The following is a 23344-nucleotide window of genomic DNA, read 5'->3' as shown; positions in this document are numbered from 1 at the left end:
TTTTGAGCAGCTGTCAAACTATTTTCCAAAGTGCCTGTACCAATTTACAATGCCACCCACAATGTATGAGGGCTTCAGTTTCTCTGCATCCCTGTCAACACTGGCTTTTGTTTGTCTTTTTTCTTGTAGCCATCCTGTTAGATGTGATGTGATATGACACTGGTTTTGATTGCATTTCTTTGATGACTAATGATGTTGAGCACCTTTTCACACACTTATTGGCCATCTGTACTTCTTCTTTAGAGTAAAGCCTATTCAAATCCTTTGCCCATTTTTATTTTTATTTTTTTAAGATTTATTTATTTCAGACAGAGAAAGGGAGTGCATGCGAGCATGGGGGTGAGGAGCAGAGGAAGAGGGAGAGAGAAACTCAAGCACACTCTGAGCTGAGTGTGTGGAGCCCAATGCAGGGCTCAAGCTCATGACCCTGAGATCACAACCTGAGCCGAAACCAAGAGTTGGACACTTAACTAACTGTGCCACTAGGCACTCCCTTTTGCCCATTTTTAATCAAGTTTTATATAAAGAGTTCTTTATATATTCTGGATACTAGATCCTTTTTGGATATACGATTTTTTTTTCATTCTGTGGGCTGTCTTTTCACTTTCTTGATGGGGTCCTTTAAAGTGCAAACGGTGGTAATTTTTATGAAAACCAGTTTACTTTTCCTTTTCTCACTTGTGCTTTTAGTGTCATGTCTTAGAACCCATTGTCTCATCTGAGATCACAAAGATTTATTCTTATATTTCCTTCTGAGACTTCTATAGATAGATTTAATTGTTAAATTAAGGACTGTGATCCATTGTTAATTAATTTTTGTATGTGGTATAAGGTAGTGGTCCAGCTCATTCTTGTGTGTATGTATATCCAGTTTTCCCAGCACCATTACTTGAATGTTTACCAATTTTATTATCTTTGTCATTTTGGAGTCAGTTTTAACTATTTTTTTCCCTTATTTTGGGTTGTATTTTCTTGCCTTGCATGTTTGATAACTGTTTATGGTATGCTTTACATTGTTAATTTTACCTTTTTGGGTGCTGGATATTTTTGTATTTATGTAGATGTTCTTGAGCTTTGTTACAGGACAATTATGTTATTTGGAAATAGTTTGATACTTTCTGTTCTTGCTTTTAAGCTCTGTTAGTTGGTTGCAAGACACATTTAGTTTAGGGCTAATTTTACCCCACTACCAAGGCAAAACTTTTCCAAGTTCTATAGTTGGTACACCATGAATTACGAGATTTTCCTACTAGGCCGGTAGGAACAATAAGTACTCCCAGTTTGGGCATTGTTCCCTCCAAGTCCTTTCAGGTGGTTCTTTCCCCAGCTTCTGGTGGTGTCCGACATGATAGTGCCAATTAGTACTTAGCTGGAGCTGAAGAGGAACCCTCTGCTGATCTCTGGAGCTTCCTCCCCACCCCCTCTTTCGGCAGCTCTCTCCCCTCCACTACTCTGCCCTACAAAACCAGGGCACTGACCTCCCCAGAATACCAGCTCGGCCTCCTTGTTTTACAGTGTCTAGAATTTGTTTGAATCAACAGTGGTAAAGTGACAGGCATGGAGAACTGCCTTTGGAGTAAGAGTTTATTACCTACAGTTCCCAGGAGGAGACAGGGTAGAAGGAAGGCATGAGGAAAGTGCAGGATGCCAGGGGCCACCTTGTTTGGATGGAGAGATTATTGACACTGATTAATTCCAGACAGCAATAGAAAAAAATACAAGTTTTCCAAAATTTTAGGTACAGCTAACCACTTGGTGAATAAAAATAGAATTCGTGCTTTCACACTATTTAGTGAAAAGAAATTTTTAAGAGATAGTAAAGGCATGTGGCTGTCTCAGTCAGAAGAGCGTGCGACTCTTGATCTTAGGGTTGTGAGTTCAAGCCCCATGTTGGGTGTAGAGATTACTTAAAAAAAATATATGAACTTTAAAATAAATAGGAGAAGAAAACATCATTCACACTAAAGGGAGTAGAAAGGAGAGTTGGAAATCAAAAGAAAGCAAAGCATATACAAAACAGGATGACTGGAGTCAGACCAGATCTCTCTTATATTAATATATGTGACTGTGTTAAGTCCCTTTATTTAAGAGATACTTTCAAATTACATTTTTAAGGAGGTCTGCTTATGATTTCAAGAGACATACTTAAAACGAGAAAAGATTGAAAAATAAAGAAAAGGACACATATACTAGGCAGATGATGACAGAAAAGCAGGCAAAGTGACAATAATATACCAATCAAAATGGAACCCAAGGCACACAGCATTTAATGAAAATTTGCAGACCAGTCTAAGAAAGCCACATAAATTCACATTGTCTCTGATTCTCTTTCTCTTTCTCCGATATGTGACATCTTGAAAGGGAGAGGGTCAACTTTGCTCAGTATGCAGTCAGTACAATGGAACTAACCCTCAGTAAAAACTCTTTAGGGAGCCTTTAAACCTATTTTAAAATAAACATTCATTTTAGTTGTAACTTTAAAAAATAAATAAAAGGTCAGGAAAGTTTCACATTAGTAACTGCATGCAGTTTCCCTGGTATACATGATTTAGCTGTAGAAGTGTGTGCTTTTAATCCTTAAATCACAGGGGCGCCTGGGTGGCTCAGTCATTAAGCGTCTGCCTTCGGCTCAGGTCATGATCCCAGGGTCCTGGGATCGAGCCCCACATCAGGCTCCCTGCTCCGCGGGAGGCCTGCTTCTCCCTCTCCCACTCCCCCTGCTTGTGTTCCCTCTTTGGCTGTGTCTCTCTCTCTGTCAAATAAATAAATAAAATCTTTAAAAGAAAAAAAAAGATCTTAAAAAAAAAGAAACCTTACAATCCTTAAATCACAAAAACACATTGATCGGGCACACCGTACACCATCAGCTGTGGCGGCCAACGTTAAGCAGTCCTGTCACTGCTGTGTGTCACTGTCGAGAAAGGCAGGTGAGGGGGACATACCTCTCTTGGCCTCTGTGACACCTCACATCAGACAGTGCTTGCTGCAAGGAAAAGGGGGAACAGGAATTGAATCCAATTAATTTGACATTTGTGACGTTTGTGTTCGTTCTCTGTATTCTAAGTGTTTGACTCTTTTTTCTAAATGTAGCTAACGCTGCCTACCTTGGGGGCCAAGAAATGATGAAGGTGGTGAAGAGAGACAACGAAACCATAAAGGCATACTTACCTAAGGTAATCACTTTGGTGCTGCAAGGAAGTAAGTAGATGGGCGGAAATATTTACTGAGCATGAAGTGCTAGAATTGGTTAAGAGTCTGTAAGACCTCAGGGTTTGTAGATTTCACATAGAGTTCTACTTCTAGTTCAAATAAGGCAGTTCTTGAAAGTTGCATAGGAAGTCAGTAAAGCTGACTGTACACTTCAGTATATACTTAAATAAAGTTTACCACCTGTTTTTGTTAGGTTTGTTTCTAGAATCAGTGCTTCTGTCTAGGGTCTTATGCTGAGGAGATCTCAATAATATTTATTGAATAATTGAGTTATATCAAAATGTGAGTAAAACACTGGACAAGAACTAATATCACTATGACCTGTTGACTCAGCCTGTCTTTCTTTATTCTCCAGTGCATTAGAACAGGAATGTTCAGCTCTGACACCAAGACCAGATTTCTATACAAGGAGGTGCAGAAGGGCAAAGATTGAAATATTTAGCATTTGGGAGTTAACTGCTCCAAATGTTAGCATCTTTTTTTATTTTATTTTATTTATTTATTTCAGAGAAAGAGAGAGAGAGCATGGGCAGGGAGAAGGGCAGAGGGAGAGGGAGAAGCAGACTCCCCGCTGAGCAGGGACCCTGATGGGGGGTTTGATCCCAAGACCCCAGGATCATGACCTGAGCCGAAGGCAGACGCCCAACTGACTGAGCCACGCAGGCACCCCCAAATGTTAGAGTCTTACACAAACACATTTGGAAGCACCAGTCTCTGAAACTATGAGGGTACTGTGTTTGAGAATATGTCTAAGAACCCTAGAATTGGTGGCTCTGGTACTCCCATGGCATCATTTGTCTGCTGTCCATTCTGAATAGGATAGAACTGAACTGTCTAAATATGATAGCCACCAGCCACGTGTGGTTCTTTGTGGCTAGTCTGAAAGGAGATGTGCTGTAAGCATAACAGACATATTGGATTTCAGAAACTTAGTACCCATAAGAGAGAAAATATTTTTTATATCGATTACATGTTGAAATGATAATATTTTAGACTATTGGGATAAATAAAATAGACTGTTAAAAGTAATTTCATGCATTCTTTTATACTTTTTAATGTAGTTACTAGAACGTTTTAAAGTACGTATGTGCTTATATATTTCTGGGGAGCTGTGCTAATCTGGAATCTAGAGCTTTACAGTCAGTGCTGAGCTGTGACATCTGCAGAGCCCAATGCAGTGAGCCCTGCTGAGTGGTCACCTCTTCCAGGGCCCAAGAACCTACAGTCTGCAAGTCAAATCTCAGATACCCTCCCCTTGGGTTTAGAATGTCTTCATAAACTTTGAGACATTTGACTTCAGCTTGCTACAGTGTTAATTCGTATTTCTAGAATCTCCCAATACAATTATCTTAAAGCAAAAAATATATATGTTCTCTTAAAAAAAATATTTTCAGAATATTGATCTATAGGAGCTTCACTCAGAGAGGACTTTTGAAAATCTGTGTTTGACTTATGGCCATAGTGGTCATCTTTTTATAAAACAGCATTTGGCTAGAGATTGAAATTTTGAAGCCAGAAGGAAACCCTCACTAGCTGAATGGGGGAGGTTGGGGCCTCAGAAAAACACTTTCTTCGGGACTTTCAGCTGTTTCCAGTCACTGAAGGATGTAAAAATACAAAAACAGTATTTTATTTTTCAGCTAAATTATAAGTGAATTTGTTTCAAAAATGCATTTAAGCTCTCAAGGCCAGAAGTTCATAAAAACAACTCAATTCCCAGTTAGTAAGATACCCACTTCCAAAATTCACACTTGCAGAATGACTAGACCCATCACATGTCGAAGCCTGTCTTACCACCTGTGGAAGCCAGCTGCTATAAAATACTCATCATTTCTGGATTCTGTTTGTATGTTGTGCTCAGAAAGAGGTCACAAGAAGGTGCTAACTTATTCCTGTCCTAAGTTAAATCCATATGCAAGTGTAATCATTCCCAGATCGAAGTCTGCTTATGGTAACTGTGTCAGGACTGTAAGTTCACTGAAACTTTTAAAAGAGAAATGGGGGTATAATGGTAGATGGCAGGCCATTTCAAGGTTATTATTAACACAGTCACAGGAATAAACTTTTCCAACTACAGAGAATAGTTTTGTTTTGTTTTTTGAGACAGCACTAAAGGGACTTGTGGAACTTGGGAAAGCAAGGCATTGTTTAGTTTAATGATGCAAAACTACCTTGCCATTAATTGATTATCCTTTGTACCAGCTCAGTTTGATCTCTCCACTAGAATAATACAGTTCCAGTTCCTAAGCGAAACGAGGTACAGAGAGACAGGAAGTTTATTGCAACTTTTTGTTTCTGTAATGAAGAAAGAGGAAACATGCTGTAATTTAATATTGGTGAAGGTTGATTCAACAGACGTCCCAGTCTGCTTGAGAAAATAAGGAAACTTGAAAGGGCCCAGAGTCTTAGGAAGGTGATGAGCATTGCCTCCTTCCTTCCAAACAATCCTGATACGTGGTTCAACTTGAAAACCAATTCCCAAGACGAGACATATCCCTTTTTAGATACTCTAGTCAAGGATACTCTGTCCCATTTCAGCCGCAAACATAGGGATTTCAAAAACTTCCTACCTATCCAGGACTGTCCCGTGTGGAGACTCCATGAACCACATATTTTGTTGCAAAAATAAGGTATCTCAATTATTCAACAAATTTTAAAACAGTTCTGAAAAATGTGTCTTTGTGCCATCTAGTCAGGAAGCCACAAGAAAGTCTAAAAGTAGTCTCTCTACTACATCATGTGGATGGCTTTGGGATTCTTTCGGATCCCCTAGAAAACTATCATACCATAATCAGCAGGCTTTGGCTCTACATTCAGATTTTCTACCACTGGATTCCCATTGTCCATGTGAAGAGAACTTTTATCTTCTTGAGGAAAATGGGCCTTTTTAACTCTGAAAAATCCACTGGGCTGATTGCCTGCCTCCCTCCCAGGTCTAGAGACTTTATACACAGTATCAGACAGTTGCATTTATTAGCAGTGCTTCAGTACTACATAAAGTTGTTTCCCTTTCTTGGAGCAAATATACCAGACTCATAGCTGTTTCCAAAAGAGTGTACCATGACCTGTGGCATCATAGATTGTGTTCTGTCTTCACCTGACTGAATCTTACCTGTCCTTTAAAACTTGGCTCCAGGGGCACCTGGGTGGCTCAGTCGTTAAGCATCTGCCTTTGGCTCAGGTCATGGTCCCAGGATCCTGGGATCAAGCCCCACGTCGGGCTCCCTGCTCGGCGGGAAGCTGCTTCTCCCTCTCCCACTCTCCCTGCTTATGTTCCCTCTCTTGCTGTGTCTCTCTGTGTCAAATAAATAAATAAAATCTTTAAAAAAAAATAAAAAGAAAAAATAAAACTTGTCTCCCTTGTCATCTCCAAGAGGCCTTCCCCAGCCCCTGGTTTTGGTTAGATGCCCCTCCTCCAGCTTCCCTGGCTCCCTGTGTAGTTATAATATTGCATTTTTTACACAGTATTTAAGTAGTCAGTTTGCCCCTCTTGTCCACCTACAGGTCAGGAACTATGTTTTTCTCATCTTGGTGTCTCTAAAGACTCAGAACAATTTATGATACCTGCAGAGTTAATAAATAAGTTAATGTATACTAGATGGATGGATGGGGAAGCCATTAGGGTATAGATTCTCAGCCTTTTTTGTGCCAGGGGTCTCTTTGGCCCTCTCATGTATGGACCCCTACTCAGAATAACATTTTTAAGTATGTAAGATAAATACATGAAATTACTACCAAAAAAAGCAATAGTATTGAAGTATAGTTATCAAAATAACTTAAAAAAACAAATTTGTGGTATATAGTATGTACACCTTTATTAACACATTAAATAATAAGATAAATAGAATTAAAATTGTAAATGTGTAGCAAGGAGCATAAATAACTTTTTAGTTATCTTCAAGTTTCCTGTGATTTGAAAATTTCCATAATTTTATAGGTAACAAAATATAGGTGTTACTCATACAACTATTGTTTGTTGCCTACATTACTAATTGAAGGAAATATGAAATTATAGTTAGAGGTTAGCAAAAATAAAGATGTCATCTTTTTCCCAAGCAAATTTACATTACCCTTCCCCCACTCACCACATCCACATGAACTCACGTGGACCCATAGACCCCCCCAGTGAGGAAGCCCTACTCTTGTGACACCAGACAAGGTTGGGCAGCATGGTGGTGTGGCTTGGGGGCTGGCCTGAGAACAAGAAGCCATGAAATGCTACACTAAAAAGATGAGGTTATTTTGAGCTGTTGGGGAGCTAGTGCATGGTTTCAGCAAAGGGGTAATAAGCAGGGTGATATACAAAATGTTTGACCACCGTCTGACATAGCGACTTACCTCTCTGAGCCTGTGCCATCCGTGAACAGCTAGCCAGGTGAGAGCGACCGGTTCACATCAGTCATCCCTAGGAATGTGGCTGGCTTAACAAATGAGAGGGATTATTGGGGGGGGGTGTGGAAAATACTGGAACAGAGGGAAATCTGAGATAGGGAGATCATCCAGAAGGCTTTTACAAGGACCGAGGCAGTGGGATGGGGGCGGAGAGGAGGTGGGATAGGGGGAGAGTGAGGAGGTAGAACCAGAAGCACTTGCACTAATAGGACACCAGAGAATGAGAAGGAGGAGTCTCAGGTTGTGTTTCTGTACGTAGACTGGTAACAAGGTAGGGAATGGGGGAGAAGTACCGGCAAGTCATGGCAGGTGGTGGAGAAACTAGGTCATGGGGGCACCTTGTTTGAGACACCTGTGGGACTCCCAAGCGGACACATGTCTGGCGGGCAGCTGGACATACGGGCGTGAAGCTTAGAATGGTGGTCGGGGTGGAATTTCGATTTGGATATAATGAGGATAGACTTGAAGCCATGAGCCTGGGTAACAGTAACAAAAGGGAGTCGTATATGGAGAGAAGACATCTACAGATTGATCCTTGGGAGCACAGCTCACAAGGTTGAGAGGAAATAGAGGAGCTAATGAACAAGACAGGAGTGGAGGGGGAGGGGTGGGAATGAGAACCAGCAGAGAATAAACCCAAGTAAGAGAATCAGCTGTACCTTTTCGCCACCCCAGTCCCAGTTCTTTGGGGAACCCCTGGGGTATGTTCTGCTTTATGAGCCACCTGGTGTGTCTGAGGCAAATAGGTTAGCATTCCCTTGTTCTGTCATTGTTCTAAACTGTAAGGGAATGTATGTCTCACTCACAGAAAAGTGAATTAGTGTTTGGTTTAGAAACTTGAAGTTTTCATTTAAAACTCACTTAGGAGGGAAATTCTAAACTGCCGTGACCATCTCTGGCCTAGGCGTATGGAAACAGCTGGTCTGTGCTACTGCCAGACCGAATCTGAACACCCCTGTCAGTCGGCAGGGGTCTCAGATCGTTCCTGGCAAGAACACACGAGGTGCAGCTTTGTGACAAAGGCAGGCAGCCGTCAAGGGGCCACCTGTCGCCAGGCCAGGGCGACAGGGGGGTTGGGAAAGGGGCAGAATGTCCTCAGGAACAGGAACCCCTCTGCTATGGCTCTTTCTTGGCCCCCCCTGAGCCCAGAGGTGCACGTTGCCTTTGGGAACAAACCTTGTGCAGTTGTTTGCAGACTCGGGCATGCAAATCCTTCAGACACGCACAAGTCCTACTTAGCGGAGCATAGGAAGTCTGCCTGCACCAGCTAACCAGGACTGCCTTCCGCCACGCCTCCATCTGAAACTGATGGTGTTAGTTCTGCCTGTGTCATCTGAAACCTGTTCAGAATGTCATAATCATCCTGGAAATACATAGGTTTGTTTTTATCTCAATCATTTGAGATTGCAAGGAGCTGGTGTGTACTGGGGAGCAGTCTTCTGAGTCGCAGCCTGGGCAGCTGGACGTATGGTATGAAGCTTAGAATGGTGGTCGGGGCAGCATTTCGAACTGGATGTAGTGAGGATAGACTCGAAGCCATGAGCCTGGGTAACAGTAACAAAAGGGAGTGGTATATGGAGAGAAGACATCTAAAGATTGATCCTTGGGAGCGACCAGTTCATATCAGTCATCCCTAGGAATGTGGCTGGATTAACAGATGAGAGGGATTGTGGGAGGGGGGCTCTACCACTAGCTTACTTAGGGAACCTTGATTAAGTTACGTGACCTCACTGTGCCTCCTTTTTCATCAATAAAACGGTTTAATAATAGTCTCTAATATCATACATTTGTTCCAAAAATATAATGCTATAATTGATATGAAGACCTTTCAAGAGTATCTGTCATGGACTAAGCACTCAAAAGTTTATTATTATTATGATTACTATTGTTATTATTATGAAGTTAGTTATATCCTAGATATGCCTCTGAGTGCTTTAAAAAGACTATTTGCTTAACTTCTCCCCCCACACACTCCTTCCCAGATATTTTCATTCTGCAGTGAAAGATTTGGGTGATATTAAGTATACAGCCCAGAGACCCTGGAGTGCCCCAACCCCATTCTAGATCACAGCCACTGCTCCCCTTGAGATGCCTAACAGAGATGTTGTACAGGAACGAACAGTGGTGAAGGAAAGTGCAGGAGGACTTAATCTTTACCAGGACTTGGGCCAGTACCCCCGTGCAGAGAATTCAGATGGGCTGCGCTTGGCCATTTCTCTGAGTTAGTTAAACAAGACCCTTGAGCACATCTGCCGGTTTCCTGAGGCACGTGACCGGGGAGAAGCGGAGACAAGGGGATACGGGCACGTGACCGGGGAGAAGCGGAGACAAGGGGATACGGGCACGTGACCGGGGAGAAGCGGAGACGAGGGGAAGTTTGTTGCCGACGCCTCAGACCCTGTAGCCTCGGCCGAAGAAAGTCGATGCCTCGGGTCAGCTTCTTACTCTAGTCCCGGGTGAGAAAGAGACAAAGCCAGTCACTAGCTCGTCCAGTGCCTTCCATTTGGGAGCGTGTTCTGGCCCTTTACACTTGAGCCGCACAGAAAGGGGGCGCCTCACTTGGCAAGCCTGTGGCTGCGAGGGGTCCCGGCCGTGGCGCGCCGGCCTCTGCCCTCCTCATGCTCCGCTTCCGTCGCTGCGTCGAGTCCCACCGCTCCCTGAGCGGCCCGAAGAGGGCTGGCGGCTCTGGCCATAGAGCGTTGTGTCGTCACCTCCATCCTCAGCCACGCCTCTTCGTCTTTGGGGATTTTAATTCTCATGGTCTCAAGAATGATAATTGAGCCAATTCCGGATAAAAGGAAGAAAGGAAACAAGGTAAATTGGAAAACGAATTTCCTAAACTATCTCCCTTTCTTTAGCAATTCTTCAAGTTCCTAAAAAGGGTTGCTCAGAAAGACTGCAGTGAAATTGTAAAGCTTAGTGACTGCTCTCCGTCTGTTCCCAAGAGGAATGTGGTTTTTAAATAACAGAAAAGAAGACCTTATGCTACGGAGTAGGACTCCTCTGCGGGTGCAAGATCCGACTGTCCGGGGAAAACAGCAGCCTGCCCCGGGTTCTCCGCAGGGGTGGAACGCATGAAGGAGGGTTAGTCCCCTGAGCCTGGGAAAGCTGGAAGGAGGGGGGAATGCAAACAGGGAAATAAAGGCAGGACAGGGAGATCTCGCTGGGAGGTACCTAGATGTGCGAGGACTGATTTGACCCCTTGGCAGGCAGCCAGCTGCTTTGTATCTGATCTTTGGCTTCTTTGAGCATAAACAAAGCAAACAAAAAACAAACCCAAACTTGTCAGGTGGCAGTTATTTCTGAGAAGGAGAGGAAAAGTGGAGAAAGCAGGAATGACAATTTTTCTGACTTCTCAGAGCACGAAGGAGAAAATGTCTCTACCCTGAGCATCTACACCATTGCTCTGTGGTTACTCTCACAATGCGGGGGGCTTCCCCTGCTGCACAGCATGACGGCTCAGCACTCTTTCTAAAGAAGTCGTCTTGTACATGTACTGGACACCCAGGGAGCTACAGCTCTTTGTGGAATGCTAACAGAGGAATCTGCAAAAGCAGCCCAGGAAAGCAGGGGGACTTATCTCTGCTGCTGCGTCAGCCCGGGGCTTCCCCCTGTGAACCCTACCAGGAGGCAAAGTGACAGTCTCCGAATGCGGGTACCATCCTTCATTTTAGAAGACACTCAACCAGGAATAGCCAGATGGCACTGCAATGTAGGCTCCAGGTCTCATTAATAAGTAAAACTGGTGAGAGTCACCTCAGCAAGCCAAGCGTGAGTGGTGGCTTGAAGACAGGGGCTGTGTTTGTGTATTTGGTTGACAGCTGATCTTGGATCTTCCAACCAGTGTCTTTCCCCATGGTCTTCTCAGGGGAATACAGCGTGTGTGTGTGTGTGTGTGTGTGTGTGTGTGTGTACTATATGATAATGTATATAGTAAAATGCTTTGCTTTAGGCTTAAAGAGTGCATAAGGGGCGCCTGGGTGGCTCGGTTGGTTAAAGCAACTGACTCTTGATTTCAGCTCAGGTCAAAGTTTGTGGGATCAAGCCCCATGTCAGGTTCCATGCTTGGCAGGGAATCTGTTTGAGATTCTCTCTCTCTCTCCCCCCGCCCCTCCTCTCCCCCCCAAAAATAAATACATCTTTTTTTTTGAAAAAAGGAAAGAAAGTATATAATACTTAATATATTTTCTGAGCCTGACATATCAAAAGCAGCTTATCAGAAGAAAATATATTTTCTTAAAAATTAATTTAAGGTCATGTGGTTGCTTCCTCCTCTGACCTGAGCACAACTCCCACTGTAGGGAAGAACCTAGACAGATGTTACCCCCACAGGAGATTCCTTTGTCTTCATTGTCATCAGCAGTAGAATAGCAACTGCCCTTTAGAGTGTTTACTATATGTCAGGTACTTGATATGCTTGTTTTCTGATCTTACCATCCCACACTTTACAGAGAAGGAAACAGGCACAGAGAGGCTAAGAAATTGGCCCAAGATAACAATGCTAATAAATGGAAGAACCAAGATTCCAGTCGAGGCAGGTATGGCTCAGGGTCCAAGCTCTCAACACTACACCTACTGCACCGTTCTTCCCCTGTAACTGCATAATGAACTTGAGCAGTTTCACAGATTATTTTACCATAATAGAACATGAAGACTTTATGAGAAGCCCTTTCACTCTGAGTATATTGGCCCTGAAATACCATTTACCCCTCTGCTCAGGTCTACACTCTATCATGAAACAGATTGCCTAAAGACCACTTGAAGAGAGGAAGTTCAATTTGTTTAACCACCAGGAACAAGTTTATACCAAACTTGGCTACATGGTGAATTATGTTCTGAGGAGCTTCTCAAATTCAGCTTACCCGTAGGGTTAACAAAATGAATAAATGAATAAATGAATGAATACATAAATAAGTAAAATTTAAATAAATAACATTCTAAGACTATGAAAACTTCCTTTTATTAGACCTGTGATTCCTGTAATGCCTATAGTCCTACTGGATTGTTGAACAAAGAGAAGTAATACAATTAGAGATTTTTTCCAGTTTTATTGAGATATAATTGACACAAAACATTGTGTTAGTTTAAGGTATAAAACATGATGAATTTGGTATATGTATATATTGCAAAATGATTACCACAGTTAAGTTTAGTTAACATAATCACCTCACGTAGTTATAAATTTAAATGTCTTGTGATGAAAACTTTTAAGGTCTACTGTCTTAGCAGCTTTTAAGTATACAGTACAATACTGTTAACTATAGTCACCATGCTGTGCATTAGATCACCAGGACTTAATTCATATTATAACTGAAAGTTTGTACCTTTTGACCACCTTTACCCAATCCCTCCACCCCCTACCAGCCCCCATCTCTGGAAACTACCAATGTGTTCTCTGTTTCTAGGAGTTCTTTTTTTTTTTTTTTTGGTAGAGCCCACCTATAAGTGAAATCATACAGTATTTGTCTTTCTCTGACTTACTTCACTTAATATAATGCCTTCAGGGGCTATCCATATTGTCACAAACAGCAGTATTTCCTTCCTTTTTATGGTTGAATAGTATTCCCGTGTGTGTGTGTGTGTGTGTGTGTGTGTGTGTGTGTGTGTGTGTGTACACCACCAGATAGAGATTTCTGTGTTTTTTTCATGTTTATTATTTTAAGATATGTCATTGAAAGTGATTTTTATTAGTTATTAGCTAAATCAAATACATAAACTTAGGTCATAAGAGGGTTTCTAGCATTTCTTTTGTTCTTAAATCCTCTGTTAGTAATGCATAAAAGCCAGCAACACAAAACGTGTATTAAAACAAAGCTTTGTTGACTCCTTCAGGGCAGAATTTGGGTTTTCCTACGTTGGGCTCCTGTAACAGTACCTCTCTCTGCCTATTGTGTTGAATGGCCAGTTTGTACATGCCCATGTTTTTCCCTAATCTGGCAGCTTCACCAGGGCAGAGCTGTTTTACTCACTGGTGAATTTCAACCACTTAGCTAATACCAGATGGGAAATAGGGTTAGAGTCATTTTTAGTGAGACTGCTTTGAAACTGTGAGTTTCAGCAGCAAAAAGTGAGAGAAAAAAACACCCACATGAGAAAAGACAAGTGTGGTTTCTGTATGGTGGCAAACTGCAACCATGTGCAGGGACATTTCTGCAGGGACATATCTCCTTAGGGGCGCACTGAAAGGTTAAAGGATAATATGTCTGTGAGCACAGAGACCATAGTAACCATAATTCCACCTTACCGCAGAAAACACATGAGGAAAAGCAAAAAGCAGTCCTGAGAAGTCAAAATGTACAAAAACTGGGAAAATTAAATTTTGTGTTTAATAGAGAAATGGATTACTTAACATGACAGCAGTTTGGAGACAGAATAATTCCCATTCAATAATGTGTACTTCTTATCAAGTCTCATGTGTATCAAAGCAAGTGCCAAGGAGAAAGAAACTACAGGAAATACTTGATCTTCATACAAACCTTTGGATTTAAATATGCCGCTGATAGCCTGAGATCCTCAGGTAACAATTCCAGTGATTTCCCAGCAGTTATCCCGCCCATGACACGCAGCGCCCTGGAACTACATAGACTGTGAAGAAGGCTGTAAGTACAGATGTTGGGTGTGCTCCTGCCGTTGCTGACCACACTCAGGTCTCATAGCCAGTTTAAGACCCTCTCCCCCCAGTCTTTAGCTTTTGTGTTTTCATAACATGGGTCAGTTCATTTTTTTTATTATGTTATGTTAATCACCATGTATTACATCATTAGTTTTTGATGTAGTGTTCCATGATTCATTGTTTGCATATAACACCCAGTGCTCCATACAGTATGTGCCCTCTTTAATACCCATCACCAGGCTAACCCATCCCCCACCCCCCCCAGAACCCTCAGTTTGTTTCTCAGATTCCATAGTCTCTCATGGTTTGTCCCCCGCTCCGAATTTCCCCCTTCATTCTTCCCTTCCTGCCATCTTCTTCTTCTTCTTTTTTTAACATATAATGTATTATTTGTTTCAGAGGTACAGGTCTGTGATTCAACAGTCTTACACAATTCACAGCGCTCACCATAGCACATACCCTCCCCAATATCTACCACCAGCCACCCCATCCCTCCCACCCCCCACCACTCCAGCAACCCTCAGTTTGTTTCCTGAGATTAAGAATTCCTCATATCAGTGAGGTCATATGATACATGTCTTTCTCTGATTGACTTATTTTGCTCAGCATGATACCCTCCAGTTCCATCCATGTCATTGCAAATGGCAAGATTTCATTCCTTTTGATGACTGCATAATATTCCATTGTATATATATATACCACATCTTCTTTATCCATTCATCTGTCGATGGACATCTTGGCTCTTTCCATAGTTTGGCTATTGTGGACATTGCTGCTATAAACATCGGGGTGCACGTACCCCTTCGGATCCCTACATTTGTATCTTTGGGGTAAATACCCAATAGTGCAATTGCTAGATCGTATGGTAGCTCTATTTTCAACTTTTTGAAGAACCTCCATACTGTTTTCCAGAGAGGTTGCACCAGCTTGCATTCCCACCAACACTGTAGGAGGGTTCCCCTTTCTCTGCATCCCTGCCAACATCTGTCATTTCCTTACTTGTTAATTTTAGCCATTCTGACTGGTGTGAGGTGGTATCTCATTGAGGTTTTGATTTGGATTTCCCTGATGCCGAGCGATGTTGAGCACTTTTTCATGTGTCTGTTGGCCATTTGGATGTCTTCTTTGGAAAAATGTCTGTTCATGTCTTCAACCCATTTCTTGATTGGATCATTTGTTCTTTGGGTGTTGAGTTTAATAAGTTCTTTATAGATTTTGGATACTAGCCCTGTATCTGATATGTCATTTGCAAATATTTTCTCCCATTCTGTCGGTTGTCTTTTGGTTTTGTGGACTGTTTCTTTTGCTATGCAAAAGCTTTTTATCTTGATGAAATCCCAATAGTTCGTTTTTGCCCTTGCTTCCCTTGCCTTTGGCGATGTTTCTAGGAAGAAGTTGCTGCGGCTGAGGTCGAAGAGGTTGCTACCTGTGTTCTCCTTTAGGATTTGGATGGACTCCTGTCTCACGTTGAGGTCTTTCAACCATTTGGAGTCTATTTTTGTGTGCGGTGTAAGGAAATGGTCCAGTTTCATTCTTCTGCATGTGGCTGTCCAATTTACCCAACACCATTTGTTGAAGAGACTGTCTTTTTGCCATTGGACATTCTGTCCTGCTTTGTCAAAGATGAGTTGACCATAGAGTTGAGGGTCCATTTCTGGGCTCTCTATTCTGTTCCATTGATCTATGTGTCTGTTTTTGTGCCATTACCATACTGTCTTGATGATTACAGCTTTGTAGTAGAGCTTGAAGTCCAGAATTGTGATGCCACCAGCTTTGCTTTTCTTTTTCAACATTCCTCTGCTATTCGGGGTCTTTTGTGGTGCCATACAAATTTTAGGATTATTTGTTCCATTTCTTTGAAAAAAGTGGATGGTATTTTGATAGGGATTGCATTGAATGTGTAGATTGCTCTAGGTAGCATTGACATCTTCACGATATTTGTTCTTCCAATCCATGAGCATGGAACATTTTTCCATTTCTTTGTGTCTTCCTCAATTTCTTTCATGAGAATTTTATAGTTTTCTGAGTACAGATTCTTTGCCTCTTTGGTTGGGTCAGTTCATTGTTAATTGTAAAGAGTAGTAAAAAGAACTGATTAGGAATGTTGTCCCTGGATTTATAACCCAGCTTTACAACTCACTAATTGTTTGAACTTAAGCAACGTACTCCCACTAAGCCTCAGTTTCCTTTTCTATAAAATAGGGATAAAAGGCCTTCCTCAGAGTGTTGTTGTGAGGACTCCATGAGTACAGACCTTAGCACATTCTCAGTTTTTATCAGTTCATTATCATGTGTTGTGATGGTAATTTGCTTTGACATATGGACATAATAGTAGTATACACTCTTAACCACCATGCTTTGGTGTCCAGTTCTTCCTTTCTTTCTACTTCACCTGTCTGCCCCCAACCCCCACTAGTACCTCTACACACCCCATCCTTTTTCAGTTTCCTGTTTAGGGTTACAGATGCAGAGCCTTCTGTTCAGATCTATTGCCTGTGACTTGTAATCTATAGGGACGGGAAGTATCTTGAGCCAGTGTATGTAAAGGCATTCAAATAACCATGTGTTTTACTTGTAAGCCAAGATTTTCATAGAGGGCCCTTCAGTGAATATAGTCTGAAGAAGAATTACAAAAAAAAGCAAAAGACCTTACCGCACCATCACTTAGAGATTTAACAATATCTAGCCCACTCTAAATGGTTACTGGTCATGGAGGATTGAGAAATAAAATTACATGAACATATGGGCAGTCTGGAACCCTCACTATTAGGCTGTCTGTGTTGTGTTAAGGTTCCTAGTACATGCCTTGGGTAGCACATGCCCGTAACTACTTGGACATGACTTGTCTCTTCATACCCGAAGCTAGGTGTAGGGTCCCTGGAATCCATGTGTATTATTCCTGCTCAGCTGTCTGACACTTTTATGCATGAGGGAAGGAATGGTGTTTCCCCAGTGCTGAGGCTCATCAAGCTGGACTTCTCAGGGGAGACATTTCAAGTGGTGATTGCCTCACTGAAAAGTAAATGCTAAGTTTGCCATAGAGTCTCTGAGATGTGAGGCAGAAGCAGCAGCGGGTGCAGGATGGTGATAGTCCTCTTCGTCAGAGAGGCTCCTGGGGAGGTCTTTCTGCCTGGCCATCCTTCCAGCTGACCCTTTCATAGTAGGGCTTTTCCCAGGACTTCACCACCAGTTTGGGCTGCTCTGAGGGCTCCCAGAGTGCCTCTCTCGGTGTTCAGGAATCTTCCAGCAGGAGAGTGCGCTGGAGCAGAGCAACACCCCTGATGGCCACGAGTCCAAGTCAGCATTTCCAGATTTCACAGCACTGTTTCCTACTCTGAGGAAGTGCAGAACCACTGGGCACAATGACTGTTCCATACACTATTTCCCAGATAGAATTTCAAAGGTTCTTGTGGGTAAGGGTAGGACGTGGTGTAGAGAGAACGTAAAGTTATTAGCCCTGTTGGTAGGTAATTAATGCCTGCAGGCAGCTTGTCCTCCCAGGATACCTCAAAGGGAAGCTGTGGCCAGGTGGCCCTGACGGAAATAGTCACCCACTGGCCGTGAGGCCACACACACACCTGAGCTGTAGAGACACTGACCCCCGAAGGAAGGAACCAGGCCACTGCCAGGTCCTCTGGTCTCTAGCAACAGGAAGGACTTCACATTCTGCTACGAGCCATGGCAAAATGAATTTCCGTTTTAAGGCCTTTGGAGTGCCCAGAAATGGTTGCAGTGAGCAAAAACCAGGAGAATGGGAGGAGTAAGTGAGCCGCCTGTGAGCCACAGATCCTTTGCAGCATTCAAAACTAAGACCCCAGGTGACACCCAGAAAAATCTCTGTGAAGTAATTCATAGGAAGTCTGCACCTCCAGGTTTAGCTGTTAGTAACTGACTCTCTGGACTACTAAGTCACATATTTTTCTCTTTACAGGATTAATTATCCTTTTAAACATTGGTTAAGTCATAAGGGTATTGTAATAAAGACCAATGTTTTTATAAGCGCAGTCTCTCTTTTCCATATTCAGCTAATGGATTTAATGGCTGTTCAGGCAGAATCAGTGGACAGTAACACACATGCCCGTCTTGTCCTCCCACCACACCTTGACTCCTCCAGCCTCTCGTTGCCACTGTAGCCAGAGTACGTGGCCTACCATGCAGACCTTATCATGACACTTCATTGTGTGAAGTCCTGGGGACTTCCTGTTTCCCCCACTATCTGAAAGTCGAGCGTTCCTGTGAAACCTTTTATAAGTTGAAACGGCATAAAGGAAAAAAGCCATCGCCTTTAACCTGTATGGTGAAAAATTTTCGAGTGTTCCCAGGCCCCAAAATTAAGCTCTCGTAGGCTTTTCTGATATCTTAGGACACAGCTTGCTAGTGTGTGCACACAGTAAATTCAGGTAAAGCACGGACGCTTGCAGACACAGTTCAAAGCTCTAGTGGCTGGATGTGGAATGGAGTTCCGGCGGGGGAGGTGCTCCGGGTGCAACACGCAGCCTCTCTACCTGCCCACTGCCAAACAAACACTGAACACTACTTTCACTTTTAGCCTTTATTCGTAAAAGCGAAGATCTCTTTGGGTTTCTTTCAGTTGGCGGAAACAGGTGCTAACATAGGTATTTCATAAAAGCAAAGCAGCAGAACACAGACTTTGGAAAAGCAGGGGTTACGTGTGTGTGTGTGTGTGTGTGTGTGTGTGTATCATGGGCAGGTCTAGATCAGTATCCAGTTACGTGTGTGTGTGTCATGGGCAGGGATTACGTGTGTGTGTGTGTGTGTGTGTGTGTGTATATCATGGGCAGGTCTAGATCAGTATCCTGTTAAGTGTGTGTGTGTGTGTGTGTGTGTGTGTGTATATATATATCATGGGCAGGTCTAGATCAGTATCCAGTTGTGTGTGTGTGTGTGTGTGTGTGTGTGTGTGTATCATGGGCAGGTCTAGATCAGTATCCAGTAAGGGTCTTAGTAATGTCTTCACAGAGGCTCTGTCTCCATGCAGCTGCTTGCTCTCACCTGAAGTATGAGATTATCACCTGCCCACTGAATCAACATGCTCTCCTGCTACACGGAGCCTATTCGTACAAATGTTACCAGGGTTCTGGTCACTTTTCATCTGCTACATTGAGAAGCCTGAGCTTATCTGATTCATCTTTGGATGCATTCAACAAACCTCTCACATCTGCCTACCATGTGGGTGCATGGAAACGGCGAAGTGTGTGGTGAATGGATGGTCACTAGTCACTCAGTGATTATGTCTCAGTAACTCGTCCTTGTCCTCAGCAGTCATCTCTCCAGTGCCCATCCCAGCCTCCATGTACACAACGTGGCTGGCACGTCCTTTTAGTGACTCACGGGTGATCTCCACACAAGACTCTCCCTAGATGGGGATGGGTTTCTTTCCATCACATGCCTCTTAATTCACTCCCGTACACCATGAAGGTCACTGCCTTGAGAGAGCCATGCTCTGGAGGGAGCCTTGGGACTAGCCTACAGAGCCAGGGACAGGAGCTGTTTTCAGAGCACTGCAGCTTGCTGGTGTCATGTTTGTGTTGGAAGAGGAAAATGTTTTCTAATAAAATGTTTTTGTCTTGTCTTTTAGCTTACATTTTACTATGGAACTATAGATGCTTGGTGTCCAATGGAATACTATGAAGACATAAAGAAAGATTTTCCAGAAGGAGATTTTCGACTCTGTGAGAAAAAAATACCTCATGCTTTTATCCTCCATTTTCCCCAGGAAATGGCTGACATGGTAGCTGACTGGCTAAAGGATGATCTGTCCAAAATATAAGTACTGGCCCAGAAACATCACTGACAGCTAATACGTAGCAGCAGTGCTGTGCCTTCTCTTAGTAGTGAGTAGTATCCTTCATAGGCAAGTGTTCATTGTTAATGTTTGATATTAGAAGAGGAAAACAAAAAAGAACCTCTTGGCTTACTGTCCGCTCCCAGCTAGCTCCCCATACTACCAGCTGAAGTAAACACAATTGATGAAATACACCATAGGTTTAACAGCACATTTTCCAAGACTCAGGGAACACAGTGATCAGTGACCTAAACAAGACCCCTTCCTTATGTTTGCGTGAGATATGCCAGTGGCGCCAGGCAGTTGATATTAGTAGGCAGAATCCTTGCAGCCAAAAGGAAGTCTAAATTTAGCTGATTTTAATCCAGTTACCATGTACAGTAGGCTCTCCTAGAAGAAATTATGAAACACCTACTAGAAAATGTGAAAGAGATCAGTGAATGTGAAGTGTAGAGTCAGATATATAAGTGTATGAGATCATGAGGACACACAGTCCAGTAGCAGGAAGTGATGAGTGGTGGATCTTGGAAGTGGACCTGGGTCTCCCTTAAAGACAGAAGCTGAAGATCAGCCCGGACTAACTTTGTACAGGTCTTGGCTGAGGTCATCGGAATCAGGCTGGATACCAGCACGGCCTCTGTCACCTCCCCACTCCCCCTCCCACCCTGTTCCCACCTTACAGCATGTCATGAACCACAAGCAGAGCTGACATCAGGGTGGGAGGCACCACTTCTCTGCATCTCCGAGAAGGTCCCCCGAGGAGTGAGACTTCCTGATCTTCCTGCATTAGACAGAGAATAAAGTTCACCAGACATTCCTTTGGCAAAGGAACCCGGTAAGAGTTGTTGAAGGATCCTTACTGTGCCTCCTGCCACAAGACAACCAGCAAGCTCTGTGCTGAGCCCTAGGCTGCCAGGTTGTCTGCTCCCTGCAGGCTCCTCTTCTGCAGGGCCAGGATGTGGAGGCCCCGGGTGACCCAAAGCCAGCCTGTACCTGTCTCCTGGAGTTGCCTCTGCTGTGATTTTTCCAAGAAAACTATATTGAGGGCAAGCTATGAGCCAAATACTATGCTAGGCATCAAGGACCAAGTTCTTAGCTATGTCATGATTTTTTCTTCTGAAAATCTTCCAGTAAGTAATTTTTGAGAGGGCATCTTTCAGTCGCTGAATAGAGAATTACCATAAATGAGTTCTACATTTCTGCCTTGGTTTTGTTAGTTGGAAAGAAATTGTTTGACTACTGAACCAAAGCAAGCCATAATGAATTATGTGACTTCACCTTCTCTGGATGCCTTGAGGTCCAGTAGAGAAGAAGCTTGTTCTCCAGCTCACAGTATTTTTGCCTTCCCTAAAATGACTCAATCCTGGGACCCTAGGGGCCAATAATTCCCACTGACAGCAGTGCTAGTTGACAATTGGTCAGAAACATTCAGTTTTCTCCTAGAGGAGACCCCTCATGGTGTTACCATTCCTTAAGAACAATAGAATGTTGTCCTTCCTTTCAAAGCCTAAAGCCCCGATGAAAGATCCTGCTCTGATATGCTGCCACCCCAGTGGTGAGTGTTGAACAAGTTACTGTCCCTTGGCATGGCTTCTGCATCCAAGCAAATGACTTCTCAGAGGGGAAGAGCCAAACCCCAGGCCAGGAGTGCTCTTGGCCCTGGAGAGAAGCCAGGAGACACACCTTGGCACGGGGCTGTACACAAAATCCTGATCGGCCTCTGTGTGGGGAGGCCTGGAAATCTGATGTTAGAAGCTTAGGATTCATGGCTCTGGAGTGCCTTGTGTATAGAAGATGCTCAGTACTGACTTGAAGCACTCGAGCAAGTCCTGGGTGAATCACACCTACTCAAAGGATAACACCACCCCAGCTTTTCTTTCTGCATTATTTTATTTTACTCCATATTTCACAAGTCCACATGTATGACATTGTGTCTTATTTTAGTTTTTCAGAGCTTAAAAAAATGATGTAAAAGATATGGGCTTGTTTTCTGTTTATCGTCTGATCACCAAATAAATTTGCAAAATAAATGTTTTACCAGCATTTATGATTGCCTGGCCTGATTTCTGTGTTGGGGGAGGAAGGTATAATCTCAGCAGTCCTCTGAGTTAGACTCAGGCCAAAGTCTCTCTGTTAAACTGAAAAGCCATTTTCTCAGTACTTCTTTTAGAGAAGGAAGATTCCGATTTTAGGAGATTGAGGTTCATTTTATTTCATTAGGAATTAAACAAAACACTAAATGTTCTCATGCATGTGTATGAGGTAATGATACGGTATAAGAATTCTGGAGGCCTCATCATCTGATTTTTAGGCAACTTTCTCTAATTTTCCATGCCTCGGTGTCCTCACTTATAAGATAGGATTAATAATAAAGCATACCTCATATTGTTGGAAGAATTAAGTGGGATGATAAAATTAAAGCATTTAGTGCAATTCTTGGCCAAGAGTATCTTCTCAATAAAGATTGGCTATACTATTATCATTATTAAACATCATCACCATGAAAAAGACTAAAATTGATAAGCAGTGGATGAAATTCATTTTCCAGAAGCATTTCTGCCTGTATGTACCAGTCAGCCACACAGATTGTCTTTGTCAACGATTTAGCTTTTTAAGGGTTTATCTAGTGCTGAGTGAAAAGTCTAAGCTAGAGTCATACCCAGCACCTACAGCTTGTTCTCTGGCTGCCCCGGGCCAGGGGACAGATCCAGAGACAGCTCCCGTGGCCCTCTGGACTCATGTCCGAGGTGGCTAGGGACCTCTCACCACCCACTTCTCCACCCAACCCTTGGAGAGTCAGGGACCTCCAAAGCCTTGATTTCTCTTCACCCTACATTATATTAAAAGTAATTCCATTATTTTTAAAAGATTTATTCATTTATTTGAGAGACAGCTGGCACAAGTGGGGGGAAGGGCAGAGGGAGAGAATCTTCAAATAGACTCCCCACTGAGGGTGGAATCCAACAAGGGGCTCAATCCCACAACCCTGAGATCATGACCTGAGCTGAAACCAAGAGTCAGATACTTAACCAACTGAGCCACCCAGGTGACCAAAATTAATTCCATTAAAGGAGACTAAAAAGACATGACAATGTAACACTTGATTCTGGATCAGATGCTTTCTTATAAAAGAAAACATTGTTGGGACAGTTTGCACAACTTGATCAGGGTCTACAGATGAGCTAGGAGTAAGAGATGAATGTTAATTTTCCAACTTCAGTGGTTTGTGAGGAGAATGTCTTTATTTGTACTGAAGACACACTGAAGTTTCTGGTGGTGATAAGGCATCATGTCATTTTACTCCAAATGGTTCAGAGAGGAAA

At 42.9% G+C, this 23344-nt stretch overlaps 1 protein-coding gene across 2 annotated transcripts in view; it reads left to right on the top strand.

Annotated features, from left to right (window-relative positions):
• LDAH (lipid droplet associated hydrolase) overlaps nucleotides 1–22064 on the top strand; it is a 107655-nt gene extending 85591 nt beyond the window's left edge. For both annotated transcript variants that reach the window (XM_028099467.2, XM_028099466.2), the window contains exons 6-7: nucleotides 3091–3173; nucleotides 19815–22064. In XM_028099467.2, the coding sequence (XP_027955268.2) occupies nucleotides 3091–3173; nucleotides 19815–20006 (275 nt within the window). In that variant the 3' untranslated portion in view covers nucleotides 20007–22064. The remainder of the gene's footprint in view (nucleotides 1–3090; nucleotides 3174–19814) is intronic.
• Nucleotides 22065–23344: the final 1280 nt, after the last annotated feature.

This window comes from Eumetopias jubatus, unplaced genomic scaffold, assembly GCF_037043125.1.
Source record: "Eumetopias jubatus isolate StellerSeaLion01/CBP00866 unplaced genomic scaffold, mEumJub1_p1.0 scaffold_9, whole genome shotgun sequence".
NCBI lineage: Eukaryota > Metazoa > Chordata > Mammalia > Carnivora > Otariidae > Eumetopias > Eumetopias jubatus.
Note: the sequence above shows the minus strand (reverse complement) of the source record. Positions and strands in the feature narration are given on the sequence as shown.